At 43.5% G+C, this 14,772-nt stretch overlaps 1 protein-coding gene across 1 annotated transcript in view; it reads left to right on the plus strand.

The window, feature by feature from the left end:
- The window catches only part of KCTD19 (potassium channel tetramerization domain containing 19), a 58,699-nt gene that overhangs the window by 3,851 nt on the left and 40,076 nt on the right, over positions 1 to 14,772 (plus strand). Inside the window, exon 2 of the mRNA XM_054049250.1 lies at positions 5,295 to 5,594. Within this exon, the coding sequence (XP_053905225.1) occupies positions 5,295 to 5,594 (300 nt within the window). The remainder of the gene's footprint in view (positions 1 to 5,294; positions 5,595 to 14,772) is intronic.

A 14,772-nucleotide genomic window follows, 5' to 3' on the forward strand; every position in this document is an offset into this window, starting at 1 on the left:
GTTCTTTACTATAGTTTCAACCAGTTTGCCAGGTACTGAAGTCAGGCTTACAGGCCTGTAATTGCCAGGATCACCTCTGGAGCCCTTTTTAAAAATTGGCATCACATAAGCTATCCTCCAGTTATCTGGTACAGAAGCTGATTTAAATGATAGGTTACAGACTACAGTTAATAGTTCTGCAATTTCACATTTAAATTCCTTCAGAACTCTTGGGTGAATCCCATCTGGTCCTGGTGACCTATTGCTGTTTAATTTATCAGTTTGTTCCAAAACCTCCTCTAATGATACCTCAATTTGGGATAGTTCCTCAGATCTGTCACCTAAAAAGAATGGCTCAGGTTTGGGAATCTCCCTCACAGCCTCAGCCATGAAGACCAATGCAGAGAATTCATGTAGTTTCTCCGCAATGGCCTTATCGTCCTTGAGTGCTCCTTTAGCACCTCGATTGTCCAGTGGTCCCACTGGTTGTTTAGCGGGCTTCCTGCTGTTACTTTTTGAGTCTTTGGCTAACCGTTCCTCAAATTCTTTTTTGGCCTTCCTAATTGTATTTTTACATTTCATTTGCCAGTGTTTATGCTCCTTTCTATTTTCCTCACTAGGATTTAACTTCCACTTTTTAAAGAATGCCTTTTTGCCTCACTGCTTCTTTTACTTTGTTGTTTAGCCACAGTGGCTCTTTTTTGGTTCTCTTACTATGTTTTTTAATTTGGGGTATACATTTAATTTGAGCCTCTATTATGGTGTCTTTAAAAAGTTTCCATGCAGCTTGCAGAGATTTCACTTTTGGCACTGTACCCTTTAATTTCTGTTTAACTAACCTCCTCATTTTTGTGTAGTTCCCCCTTCTGAAATTAAATGCTACAGTGTTGGTTTCATTACTTCACTTCCTATTTCTGTGAAGACGAGCCCTGAGTGTTGCGTTCACTGATGCAGAGCAGTTCACGTAATTGTCATTTTACAGGCAGGGAGCTTGGAGCACAGAAGCCACACAGCTGGAGAGTGGAAGAGCCAGGTGTGGAGCCCAGCGTTCCTGTTGGAGTTGATTGGGCTGTCCTCAAACAGTTTTGTTCCTTTCTTTCTGAGACTTCCTGACTCCAGAGATTTCAGGCTGCAGGATGGTCCATTGGAGAGCCACTGAAGCCAGATGCAGTTTAGAGGAGCCCAGGTTCAAGTTCATTGTTTGCTGCAGTTTACTGTGTGGCTGTTTCAGGCTGGACCTTTAAATAGTGATACTGTGTTGGAAGTGCGTAGATATTAAAATCCAGGATGCATTTTGTGAGAGTAAGAGTTCATTAGTTTGCCCTGGAGTAATTATGTAGTGCACTCTGTGCCTGTCTGTTAGCTGTTGCTCTCCTCCCCAGAGGCGGCTGCAATTCCATGACACTTTATGTGTATAAAATGAAAGATGATATGTAATTATAAAATATGACTACAGCATACTCTTCTTCAGTGGGACACACTATATCAGGGTAGTTGTTTTATTAGGACATTTTACAGTGAAGTGTAAATGGCTGCTGTCAGGTGGGTCTTTGATATAGAGACAATCACAAACTTTGTTAAATGGGTGGAGCAACTAAATGCTGCTTCATGTAGTGATAGCTGGAAACATTAGGAAGCCATTGCCCAAGACAATGGCTATATTACAAGGCCAATCAGAAACTAAGGCTATGTCTACACTGGCACTTTTGTCAGTATAACTTTAGTCAGTCGGGGTGGGAAAAATAACACACTCCGGGCTGACAAAAGTTTCACCAACAAAAGTACTGGTGTGAACAGCACTATGTTGGCAGGAGACGCTCTCCTGCTGACATAGTACCACCACTCGTTAGGGGTTTGTTAATTATGTTGGCAGGAGAGCTCTCTCCTGCCAGCATAGAGCAGCTACATGGGAGACCTTACAGCGGCACAGCTGCAGTGGCTGTGCCGCTGTAAGGTCTGTAGTGTAGACATAGTGTTAGCCTTGTTGTCTACCTGTTGTCCTGTGTTTCCTGGGACTAATTACAAACACAGAGGTGAGGGGATTGGTTAGCCACAGCTGTGTGTATCTGTGTGTGGTAGAAGCAGAAACTGAACAGGAAGTGAGAGAGCAGTCATGAGTATGGACCAGACGTGAAGCAGAGATATGGAGCTCTTTAGGGAACAGAACGGACTGGAGAGGCAGGCTTTGAAATTGTGAGCAAGGAAACTGCCTGTGTAGTTTTTTCCCCCATTGTGTTCAAGGAAACAGAACTTTAGACTTGGCAAATAAACAGGATAGCACCAAAGAAATACCTGACATATAATCAATTTCTTCTCCTCATGGAAACCATCTGGCAAGGCCTCAGATATTGGCTAACTGCTCAGGCCAAAAGGGGCAACAATAGGAAAACGACTCAGGGCTTGTCTACACTTAAAACGCTGCAGTAGCCTGCTGTAGCACATACGCACTGGCTACACTGATGGGAGGGCTTCTTCCATCGGCGTACGGTATCCACCTCCCTGAGAGGCAGTAGCTAGGACAACAGAAGAATTTTCCCATGAACCTAGTGCTGGTCTACACCAGGGATTAGCTGGGTATAACTGCCTCTCTCAGGTGTATGGATTTTTCACATCCCTGAGAGACGTAGCTATACCAAAGTAAATTTCTAGTGTAGACTAGACCTTTGGCTAATGATCATGTATAGTTATGACTGTTGCTTAATTTGGATCGTATTTAGCATAACTTTAGCAAGCAGTATACCAGTGAGTGTCACGGCACTAAATAGATATGAAGTTGTAAGCTCTTACCCTGCCACCCTTATCTAAGGCCTCAGTGTCTGTGGCTTTGGTCAAGAATGATTTTTCTACTGGTGTCTAGCCAAATAAATCTATATTATGGAACTTTTGTGACCTGTTTGCAATCTTTTGTAAGCCAGCAGGGCTTTCAAGCCCTGGAGCCTTTTTCTTCTCTTGACTGTTTTCTCCTTCCTTTAAATTCCTGCAATTCCTTATTCTTTAAAAAGCCAAAAACACCAGGGAATTCGGCACCAAAAAGTATGTTGAGAGAACTTTTAACAGTGTAAGGTTTGGGTGCCATGTCAAAGTGAAGGATGCCTGCACAAAACTTTGCAAACTAAGGGCAGGTCTACACTTAAAACGCTGCAGCTGTCCTGCTTATGCCTAGGGGAATTTTGTGCCGCTGTGCAAGTGTAGAATTAATATCCCCCACAGATTCCCCCTTCCCCCGCAGAATAATTTATTCTGCGGGGGAGGCAAAGGGAAGCAATGAAAGGAGTCATGCTGCAATTGCACCTTTTGACCACTAGAGGCTGATGTGTTGTCAGAAGAGAGAGCAGCTGGCTCAGAGGCTGGCGCAGCCAGCCACAGAGAGTGAGGGGGCAGAGGCTGCCTTCCTCACAGTGCCCTGCCCGCGTGGCCAGGTGAGGAGTCATGGGATATGGGGGGGATGGACAAAGCAGGGCACATGAGCTGCTGGGAGGTCACAAAGACTGGGGTTCAGAAGGGCTAGTGGGGGAACAGACTGGGGAGAGGCACAGGACCTAGTGGGGTGACAACGTTGAGACAGGAGCTGAATGGGAGTGGCAGTGCAGGGCCACATGGGGACATGTTCAGATATGCCTGGCTGAATCGCTAATGGAGGTGCAGGGACACACGGGGACAGGGTCAGATGTGCCTGACTGAATGGGAGAGGCTAGGGGTCAGAATTTTGAATTTTTGGTGCAGAATTTCCCCAGGAATAGCTGCTGTAGAGCTTCAGGGAAGACGCTACCTATGCCTACAGGAGGGCTTCTCCCATTGGTGTAGGTATTCCACCTCCCCGAGAGGCATTAGCTATGTTGTCAAGAGAAGCGCTCCCATTGACTTAGCGCTGTCTACACTGGGGGTTAGGTTGGTTTAATTGTGTTGCGCTGGGATGTGTGGATTTTTCACACCCCGAGTGACGTAGTTATACCAATCTAATTTCATAGTCTAGACCGGGTCTAACTTTAGTCTTTCTTGATTAAAGAAATTTGTCATATGGATATAAATGTATAAATATATAAATTTTCACCTGAAATGTCTAGATAAAATGATCTTAAGGCATTAGTTAACGTTAAGAGTATGAGAAATTAGAGTAAAAACTTTACAGGGATGTTGTAATTATCTCAAAAACAAGCATTAAAACCCAGGTACTTCAGGGTTAAGGTTCACCTTAAAAGAAGTCCAAATGTATTAACCCAGGGGTAGGCAACCTATGGAACGCATGCCAAAGGCGGCACACGAGCTGATTTTCAGTGGCACTCACACTGCCCGGGTCCTGGCCACCAGTCCGGGGGGCTCTGCATTTTAATTTAATTTTAAATGAAGCTTCTTAAACATTGTTAAAACCTTATTTACTTTACATACAACAATAGTTTAGTTCTATATTATAGACTTATAGAAAGAGACCTTCTAAAAACGTTAACATGTATTACTGGCACGCGGAACCTTAAATTAGAGTGAATAAATGAAGACTCGGCACAACACTTCTGAAAGGTTGCTGATCCCTGTGTTAACCTATGGAAATTCACTATTAGGGCACCCAGGCAATCTCCCCGTCCCCCCCTTATGAAATCATCAGAACTGTGACTGGACCTTCCATAATAATAGTTAATATATGCATTTCTAGATAGCAACAACATATTTTTCTGTGATAGTTGTAAGATGCATGAATGTGTTATTCAGAGTTGTTTAGGATAATACCTTATTAGCGCTGTTCTATTTGGATTTTACTGCTATGTGTTTTCTGCTACTACACACACTGGGGCCAGGCTGCTCTCACATTAGTATAAATCACTGAACTTCACTGAAGCCAACTGAGTTACAGTTCTGTCAAACATTCGTGTAAGTGGTTATAGTCAGACCCAGTGTTGTCGGCCATGTAAGTACTTACTAGATGCTCAATTTTATTTGAGCATCTACAAATGATATTATTCTTTACATTTTACTTTTCATTCAGTGATAACACACTCACTATACATTTTGGCCCTGACTTTCAAAAGTTTAGACATGTATTGTATGCACAAAAATGCATATGTGCTTGCCTAATTTGCATGCGCAGTTACCATATTTGTGTGAAATATGGTGTTTGTATGCACAAGTGATTGTGTAGGTAATGTAATTGGTCATATGCATACTTGTTTCATCAGGCCCAAAATGTGTAGTAAATGTGCTACCACTAAATGGAAAATCAAATGTAAAGACCAATGGCATTTTGAAATAAATTATTATAAGACACTGCTTCAGAACCTACCCGTTCACTCTAGCCTATTGAGATGATTTTCTTTTTCAATTAGAAGGAACCAGAGACAGTTAATGAATCCACAGAAGAGGACTCAATTCATTTTAATGTTGGCGGCTGGCATTTCTCTATTCCGAAAAGTAAAATTGCTCAGTTTCCAGAATCCCTGCTTTGGAAAGAATCTTCTACCCTGGTTCCATCTGAAAACCCAAGACTATTCATCGACAGAGATGGATTCACATTTAGACACGTCCATTATTATCTACATACCTCAAAGTTGTCTTTTTCCAGCTGTGCTGAATTGAATTTGTTGTATGAACAAGCATTAATTTTGAAGCTGACACCTTTATTGCAGGTACAGTGTGATGTTATGTATTACTTTTATACAGCTTTTGTTCATTCATAAATAATAATGACCATATAAAGATTTCAGAGTATGTGTGAATATATAGATGCTTGGAATGGATTCCTAACAATTAATTTCCATGTACACTCATTCAATATGGGCTGCTGAGTACAGAAATAAATCCCAAATATGACAATTGACCTTTCCATCAGAGGCCATTGAAAGGTCCTTACTCATATTAAAAACACAGATTCATAGAAACATAGGGCTGGAAGGGTTCTTAAGAGGTCATCTAGTCTAGGCTCTGCAGGACCAAGTAAATCTTGATCATCCCTAACAGATGTTTGTCCAACCTGTTCTTAAAAACCCCCCGTGAGTGTGTGATGGTTCTCAGGGTACCCAGGACTGTGAATCACCTGGTTGCTCTCTGCATCTAGCTTGAGAGACTCTTGCTTGTGCTTAACTGGGTATCAACTCCCTGACACCATCAGCTTAGCCACTCACATGCTTTCCTCTGGACTCTGCAAGCCTTTAGCTTGTCTTGCAGGTTAGCAGTAGGTGCACCTCAGTCCCCAAGCCCCTTTGAAGCATTCCTCTGTAGCACCCAGCCCTTTTTCCATTGAACACTGATAGAAATACCAGGTCTGCTGTAACTAAGGGAACAGTGTACCCACCAGCTTGTGTGATTCAACTCAGAAGCAGAAGTACCTTGCTTAATATCACAGCACTTAACTATATTATAGTGAAAACAAGAAGAAGTTTATTACCAAAGATTCAAGTTATAGTGAGTAAGGATATTGGAAACAAAATTATAACATGCTTTCTAGAGACTAAACTTAACCAACAGATTAACCTCCTGTCTAAAGAAATGTATCTCACCCAATGTCTTTTGCTGCATCTTCAGCCAAGGTTGGCTGAGGTCCCGTTTTCATGAGTGTAAATGCACTTCCTGCGTGCAGGATAAGGGGGTGTCTTGTTTGCCTTCTTATATCCCTAAAGTTCATTGTATGTACTGTGGTTAGTTTCTCTTTTGTGCTTTGTTGACTTCTAACCTCTTTTATAACTTCATATGTAAATAGGCATCCATTATATCAGCTTACAATGCTTAATTTAAATCTGACAGAGAGATAGATAAATAAACATCTTTTGACTGACAGAAAACCTGTTTCTTCACCTCTGCTGGTGACTTATACCTTGACACAGAATCTAAGAACACGTTTTCAGTGTATATACCTAATTCCTTACATAGTATCTGTCTATGCAGTGTTGTTGTGCTGCGTTGGTCTCAGGATATTAGAGAGACAAGGTGGATGAGGTAATATGTAATATGTTCTATTGGACCAACTTCTGTATGTAAGTTTCTGTGGTTACATATAGCTCTCCAGACCTAAAGAAGAGGTCTGTGTAAGCTCGAAAGCTTGTCTCTTTCACTAACAGAAGTTCGTCTAATACAGTGGTTCCCAAACTTTAACAGCCCGCGAACCCCTTTCTCTAAATTGTGAAATCTCGTGAACCCCCTTCTAAAAATGAATATTTCCAGGGTTTTAAATTTAAATTTCCACAGTGTGATGGATGCGCTTGCTTTGCTCTGCATAGCTCTTTGAAGTCTGGAACCTTTGGAGAAAGATAAAGTCTCAGGTCTGGTTCGGCATCAAGTCTGTTCCTGTATTTCGTTTTCAGATGTGCATACGACGAAAATGCTTTCTCGCATAAGTATGTTGTTGAAAATGGTAACAAAACTGCAGCAGCTTTTTCTGCCAGAAGGGGGTACTCGTTTCTTAAACTCAGCCAAAAGTTGATCAATGACAGATTTCTGAAACTCCTTCTCAGTTTGTAATTACAGGAGATCTCAATCAATTTCTCTTTTTCCTCAGTGTTCAATATCTGTGTTGAGAAAGTGGTATCATCAAAAGGGTTGCGAATCCAGTCATTATCGCTTGATATAGCTGGAAAGTAATCCCTGAATGTTGTGCAAAGTCCTTTTAGGTGTGCAGTTATATTGGTTTTAGTGCACTGATCCAACTGAAGTTTATGTTCTGCCAGGAAGTCATGAAGATTACTGAAACACTCAGTTTGATTGTTTTCCAAACAACTTTCCCAGAACTGCAACTTTTTTATCATGGATTCACCAAGGGGAAGTCATGCCTGACTAACCTAATTGCCTTCTATGATGAGATAACTGGCTCTGTGGATGAGGGGAAAGCAGTGGATGTGTTATTCCTTGACTTTAGCAAAGCTTTTGATACGGTCTCCCACAGTATTCTTGTCGCCAAGTTAAAGAAGTATGGGCTGGATGAATGGACTGTAAGGTGGATAGAAAGCTGGCTAGATCGTCGGGTTCAACGGGTAGTGATCAATGGCTCCATGTCTAGTTGGCAGCCGGTTTCAAGCGGAGTGCCCCAAGGGTCGGTCCTGGGGCCGGTTTTGTTTAATATCTTTATTAATAATCTGGAGGATGGTGTGGACTGCACTCTCAGCAAGTTTGCAGATGACACTAAACTAGGAGGCATGGTAGATACACTAGAGGGTAGGGATCGGATACAGAGGGACCTAGACAAATTAGAGGATTGGGCCAAAAAAAACCTGATGAGGTTCAACAAGGATAAGTGCAGAGTCCTGCACTTAGGATAGAAGAATCACATGCACTGCTACAGACTAGGGACCGAATGGCTAGGTAGCAGTTCTGCAGAAAAGGACCTAGGGGTTACAGTGGATGAGAAGCTGGATATGAGTCAACAGTGTGCTCTTGTTGCCAAGAAGGCTAACGGCATTTTGGGCCGTATAAGTAGGGGCATTGCCAGCAGATCGAGGAACGTAATCGTTCCCCTTTATTCGACATTGGTGAAGCCTTATCTGGAGTACTGTGTCCAGTTTTGGGCCCCACACTACAAGAAGAATGTGGAAAAATTGGAAAGAGTCCAGTGGAGGGTAACAAAAATGATTAGGGGTCTGGAGCACATGACTTATGAGGAGAGGCTGAGAGAACTGGGATTGTTTAGTCTGCAGAAGAGAAGAATGAGGGGGGATTTGATAGCAGCCTTCAACTACCTGAAGGGGGGTTCCAAAGAGGATGGAGCTCGGCTGTTCTCTGTGGTGGCAGATGACAAAACAAGGAGCAATGGTCTCAAGTTGCAGTGGGGGAGGTCCAGGTTGGATATTAAGAAACACTATTTCACTAGGAGGGTGGTGAAGCACTGGAATGCGTTACCTAGGGAGGTGGTGGAGTCTCCTTTCTTGGAGGTTTTTAAGGCCCGGCTTGACAAAGCCCTGGCTGGGATGATTTAGTTGGGAATTGGTCCTGCTTTGAGCAGCGGGTTGGACTAGATGACCTCTTGAGGTCCCTTCCAACCCTGATATTCTATGATTCTATGATTCAACTCGGTCTTGCATGTTGAAAACTGTTATATTGAGACCCTAAAGAGATAAATTTAGGTCATTAATTCTTGAGAAAATATCTGCTAAATAAGTTAGGCTCTGGAGCCAGACATTATTTTCCATACAGCTGGCAAGGTGGAAAGGGTGGCTGTTGAAAAAAACTAGGATTTCCGTTCTAAGCTCAAACAAGCGCACCAGGATTTTGCCCCGTGAGAGCCATCTAATTTCAGTATGGGTCAACAGACAATCGTGTATGTTACCCATTTCTTCACAAAGTACGTGAAATATTCTGGAATTTGTTGGCCGTGATTTTATGAAATTCACCATTTTCACTGCATTGTCCACCACTTCCTTCAGTCCCTCAGGCATGTGTTTTGTTGCGAGGGCTTGTCTATGGATGCTGCAATGAGTCCAAGAGACTTTTGATGCAACCTTTTTTGTTCGAGCTACAAATCCAGTATACTTCCCCGTCATTGATGTGGCCCCATCAGTGCAGATGCCTAGGTAACGAGACCAATCTATTTCCTTTTCTTGAAAATATGCATTAGTCAGATTGAAGATATCTTCTCCAGTTGTACGTTCTTCCAGTGGTCGGCAAAACAACAAGTCTTCTTCAACCAGACCTTCATTCACATAACGTACAAACAGTAGCAAAATAGCTAGATTAGCTACATCACTTGATTCATCCAACTGTATAGCATAATATGGACTATTTTTCACTCTCTGTACAATTATGGTCTCTACGTTATTTGACATGTCATTAATTCTTCGTGACAACGTATTGTTGGACAAAGGTACCATGTCAGTCCTTTTTGCAGCCTTTTCTCCGAGCATGCAATGAACTATGTCTTTTATACATGGACCAATCAAGCTTTCTGCTATGGTATGGGCTTCTGATGCTTTTGCTACTCGGTAGCTCACGCGGTACGATGCTTCAAGTGCATTTTCATTATCAGTACTTGCTTTGGATATAAAACTGGTAATGTCACTTTTCCTCTCAGCTAATTTTCGCTTGAAAAAGTCAACAGGCTTGTCGAGTTGTGCAGGATGCCTAGTTTCTAAATGGCGCCGAAGTAGAAAAGATTTGAGGCTGCTGTTTGCTAGAACATCACCACAAATCACACACAGTGGTTCTGGACATTCTTGATCACCAATGCATGTAAAGCCATATTTTATATAATCATCATCATATTTTCTTTTCTTTGTAAGTGACTTTCCAGGACCATCATGATCATTAGACGTAGATGTTCCACAGTGTGGACTTGGAGGAAACACTAGCTGATTCTTGCGTCTTTACACTTTCCTTTTTCAGCCACTTATCCATTGAACTTGTGTACAAAAGTTGTAATAAAAACAACACAGAGAGACTGCTAACAACCAACAAACTAGAAAATGAGAAGATTCACTCAAGTCTCACTGAAGCAAAACAGCACTCCGGAGAGAGTGACAATTACAGAGGCACCTTAACACTGCTACACTGGCTACAACGTGCTTCCGGCTGGTTTGGCTCCCAAACAGCTTTTCTTCCGCCACAAGATTGCTCCCTAGGAGGGTGTCCTGCGAGGTACAAATTAGCTTGGACCACCCCCCACATACAGCACTGCTCCTGCTCACTCTGCCCTCCATGCCAACTTCCCCTGTCTGACAAGGACAGGAGTCCGAGCTGCCACCTGCAGGTCTGGGGGTTTCAGCTGCCACCCTGCCCACCACAGGGCTCAGGCTACTGGCCCTGTGCCAGGGCCTGGGCTGCCGGATCCACACTCCCTGGGGCTCCTGCTGCCGGACGCCAGAGCGCTGGGGTTCGGGCTGCCGGCTCCCCCGCTGACAGGGGCAGGGCTCGGGCTGCCAGTCCCAACTGCCCGGCCCCGTTCTCCCTGAGGCTCGGGGCTGCCAGTTCCGCCGGAGCGCTGGGGCTCGGGCTGCTGGCTCCCCCGCTGACAGGGGTCAGGGCTCGAGCTGCCAGCCCCAACTGCCCGGCCCCGCTTTCCCTGGGGCTCGGGCTGCCGGCTCCCCCGCTGAGAGGGGCAGGGCTTGGGCTGCCAGCCCCAACTGTACGGCCCTGCTCTCCCTGGGGCTCTGGTTGTCTGCCCTGCAACCAGGTCCCACCTACTGCCTCCAATGCCGGGGTCCTCTGGCCACCATTAATGAATTTTTTCTTGCGAACCCCCGTAATGTTCTGCAAACCCCCAGGGGTTCGCGAACCCCAGTTTGGGAACCACTGGTCTAATAGAAGATATTACCTCACCCACCTTGTCTCTTTAATATACTGGGACAAACACGGTTACAACAACACTGCATATATGATTTCTGTGTCTTATCTTCACGTACTCGTGCAATGTCATCTTCTGTGTCCTCTTCCTCCTCCTTGTTATCATCACTTTCTTCAACTTCCCCTACCTCAAGAATAGACTGGCCACCCAAGAGGAGTCACAAAAACATGTAATCACTTTATGGGACACAAGCTAGTGCCTCTTCCTCCCTGACATTTAGCTGGGATGAGCAAGTATATCTGAGCATAATTTCAGTGCTACATATATCATTGAGAGAAATTGATTTTCCACCTCAGTCTTGTATATTGTAATAGTTGATACATTTTCTTCTGTTCTGTCTAACAGTTTAGAGTAGAGGTTGTCAGCCTGTGGTCCCTGCAGTCTAAGGGATCCACAAAAAGTGACTATGAAAATAAAGTTTCAGATCCCAGAAAAGGCATTCCATTTTTCTGATCAATCAAAAGTAAATGAATACCCCCATCTATCAGGTCAAAACCCAGACGTGTTGTCATTACCATAGAAGCCCACAGGTTAGCGCCCTTTCTCATGTGGCGTCAAATACCATGCAAAGCAAGTGCAACATTTATAGTTGAATTCTGTTCAGTCAGTTTTCAGTCTAAGACTCTATGGTAGGGGTCTGCGGACCACAAGTTGTATTTCCAAAGGTGCTTCACCTCCATTTGAAATATTTTAGGGGTCCGCAAATGAAAAAAGGTTGAAAACCACTGGTTCAGAGAAAGGGATATGGTGGAATTTGACCGGCACTAATAATATTTGTCTCTCTGAAGCAGATTGATCATGTAAGACAGTGAACTCATAAGCATCATCAAGATGTAGAATATGGTTTTTGGTTTTTTTTTTAAAAGGTTGCCAGATGGCTTACAAATGAATGTGGAACCTCTCCATCGGTTGCATTTGAGAGAAAACTGTAATGAGTCCATAAAAAGTTCAAAAACATGGCCTTTTTCTGCAGTGTTTTAACCCAGTACTAATTCAGACCACTGGCAAGTCAATACCTCACTGAGTGGTTTCATGCTTACTTTTTGTTACTTTTCCAAAGAAATGCTTCTAGCAGTTAGGGTGGTATTTTCCTTCTGAGGCTATAAGGTTACTTACACCAGCTACACATACACAGAGCTCATGTTCATACTCTGGTGCCTCATGTATTTGTTTGTTCATTTTGAATGTTGTTGGACTGAGGTTCACTTACTCAGCAGATGGGTGTAATGAATATTTATTAAGGCAAAACACTCAGAGTAGCGATCAATTACACTCACAAGTGAGAAGCTTAACAGGACGATCTCATCACAGTCGCGTCCAGCACCAGACAATACAGCATCAGCTTCTCTTTGTTACACAAACTTATTTATAACTTTATCTTTTCTTATACATACCTATTAGTCTCTCATTTCCCTGTTAACTCTCCTCCTCTCTCAGTACAAGATTAGTGTTAGTCCAAACTGGTCTTTTCTAGTTTTATAGTTACTGTATCTTTTCTTGTTCTCATAAATACGATTACTCTGTAATTTCTTACACATGCGCAACACTAAACATGATTAGTCTGCATTTTCTTAATGTACATACTTCTACTTAGGCTTATGTTGTTAAATGTTATCAGAACAGATGCATAAAATCCAAAGCAGGCTTCTGTTAGGCCTTCATTCTCTACAGTTTTTACAGAAGAAAGTTTTTGTTTGGCACTTCCACCCTGGCAGAAAATGCAAAGACTCCAGTACACTGGGGGAAACTTGCTCTGAAGTACTGTCAAGGTTTTGATGATTGTAACACAAGATTGGGTTTGCAGTTCACCCTTACTGGGGGATCAAGTACCTTCAATGGATTTCCAAGTCTGCTAATTTTACCTTTATCTGTGCACGTTGCATAATGGTTTTTATGCCAAAGTAATGATTGCCTGCATTCAGATTGAAGAGCTGACAGAAATTTATCAGTTGCATCCCTGTTTTGGAAACCCCGGAGTTTCTGTCTTGCATTGGTTGCCTCTTGTATTATAGCCAATCACTGTTCACTAGAAGCAACAACGCTGTCCCTTTTCACTTGTTGTTGGCAAATAATGCATTGTTCATAAGATACAGTTCAGGAGTGCTTCATAGAATCATAAAATATCAGGGTTGGAAGAGATCTCAGGAGGTCATCTAGTCCAACCCCCTGCTCAAAGCAGGACCAACCCCAACTAAATCATCCCAGCCAGGGCTTTGTCAAGCCTGACCTTAAAAACCTCTAAGGAAGGAGATTCTACCATCTCCCTAGGTAACCCATTCCAGTGCTTCACCACCCTCCAAGTGAAAAAGTTTTTCCTAATATCCAACCTAAACCTCCCCCACAGCAACTTGAGACCATTGCTTCTTGTTCTGTCATCTGGTACCACTGAGAACAGTCTAGATCCATCCTCTTTGGAACCCCCTTTCAGGTAGTTGAAAGCAGCTATCAAATCCCCCCTTATTCTTCTCTTCTGCAGACTAAACAGTCCTGGTTTCCTCAGTCTCTCCTCATAAGTCATGTGCTCCAGACCCCTGATCATTTTTGTTGCCCTCCGCTGGACTCTTTCCAATTTTTCCACATTCTTCTTGTAGTGTGGGTTCCAAAACTGGACACAGTACTCCAGATGAGGCCTCACCAATGTTGAATAGAAGGGAATGATCACGTCCTTTGATCTGCTGGCAATGTCCCTACTTATACAGCCCAAAATGCCGTTAGCCTTCTTGGCAACAAGGGCACACTGTTGACTCATATCCAGCTTCTCGTCCACTGTAACCCCTAGGTCCTTTTCTGCAGAACTGCTGCCTAGCCATTCAGTCCCTAGTCTGTAGCAGTGCATGGGATTCTTCCGTCCTAAATGCAGAACTCTGCACTTATCCTTGTTGAAGCTCATCAGATTTCTTTTGGCTCAATCCTCTAATTTGTCTAGGACCCTCTGTATCCTATCCCTACCCTCCAGCATATCTACCACTCCTCCCAGTTTAGTGTCATCTGCAAATTCGCTGGGGGTGCAATCCACGCCATCCTCCAGATCATTAATGAAGATATTGAACAAAACCGGCCCCAGGACCGACCCTTGGGGCACTCCGCTTGATACCGGCTGCCAACTAGACATGGAGCCATTGATCACTACCTGTTGAGCCCGGTGATCTAGCCAGCTTTCTATCCACCTTATAGTCCATTCATCCAGCCCATATTTCTGTAACTTGCTGGCAAAAATACTGTGGGAGACCATATCAAAAGCTTTGCTGAAGTCAAGGAATAACACGTCCACTGCTTTCCCCTCATCCACAGAGCCAGTTATCTCGTCATAGAAGGCAATTAGGTTAGTCAGGCATGACTTGCCCTTGGTGAATCCATGCTGACCTTTCCTGATCACTTTCCTCTCCTCGAAGTGCTTCAAAATTGATTCCTTGAGCACCTGCTCCATGATTTTTCCAGGGACTGAGGTGAGGCTGACTGGCCTGTAGTTCCCCGGATCCTCCTTCTTCCCTTTTTTAATGATGGGCACTACATTAGCCTTTTTCCAGTCATCCGGGACCTCC

Source organism: Malaclemys terrapin, chromosome 14 (genome assembly GCF_027887155.1).
Source record: "Malaclemys terrapin pileata isolate rMalTer1 chromosome 14, rMalTer1.hap1, whole genome shotgun sequence".
Lineage (NCBI taxonomy): Eukaryota > Metazoa > Chordata > Testudines > Emydidae > Malaclemys > Malaclemys terrapin.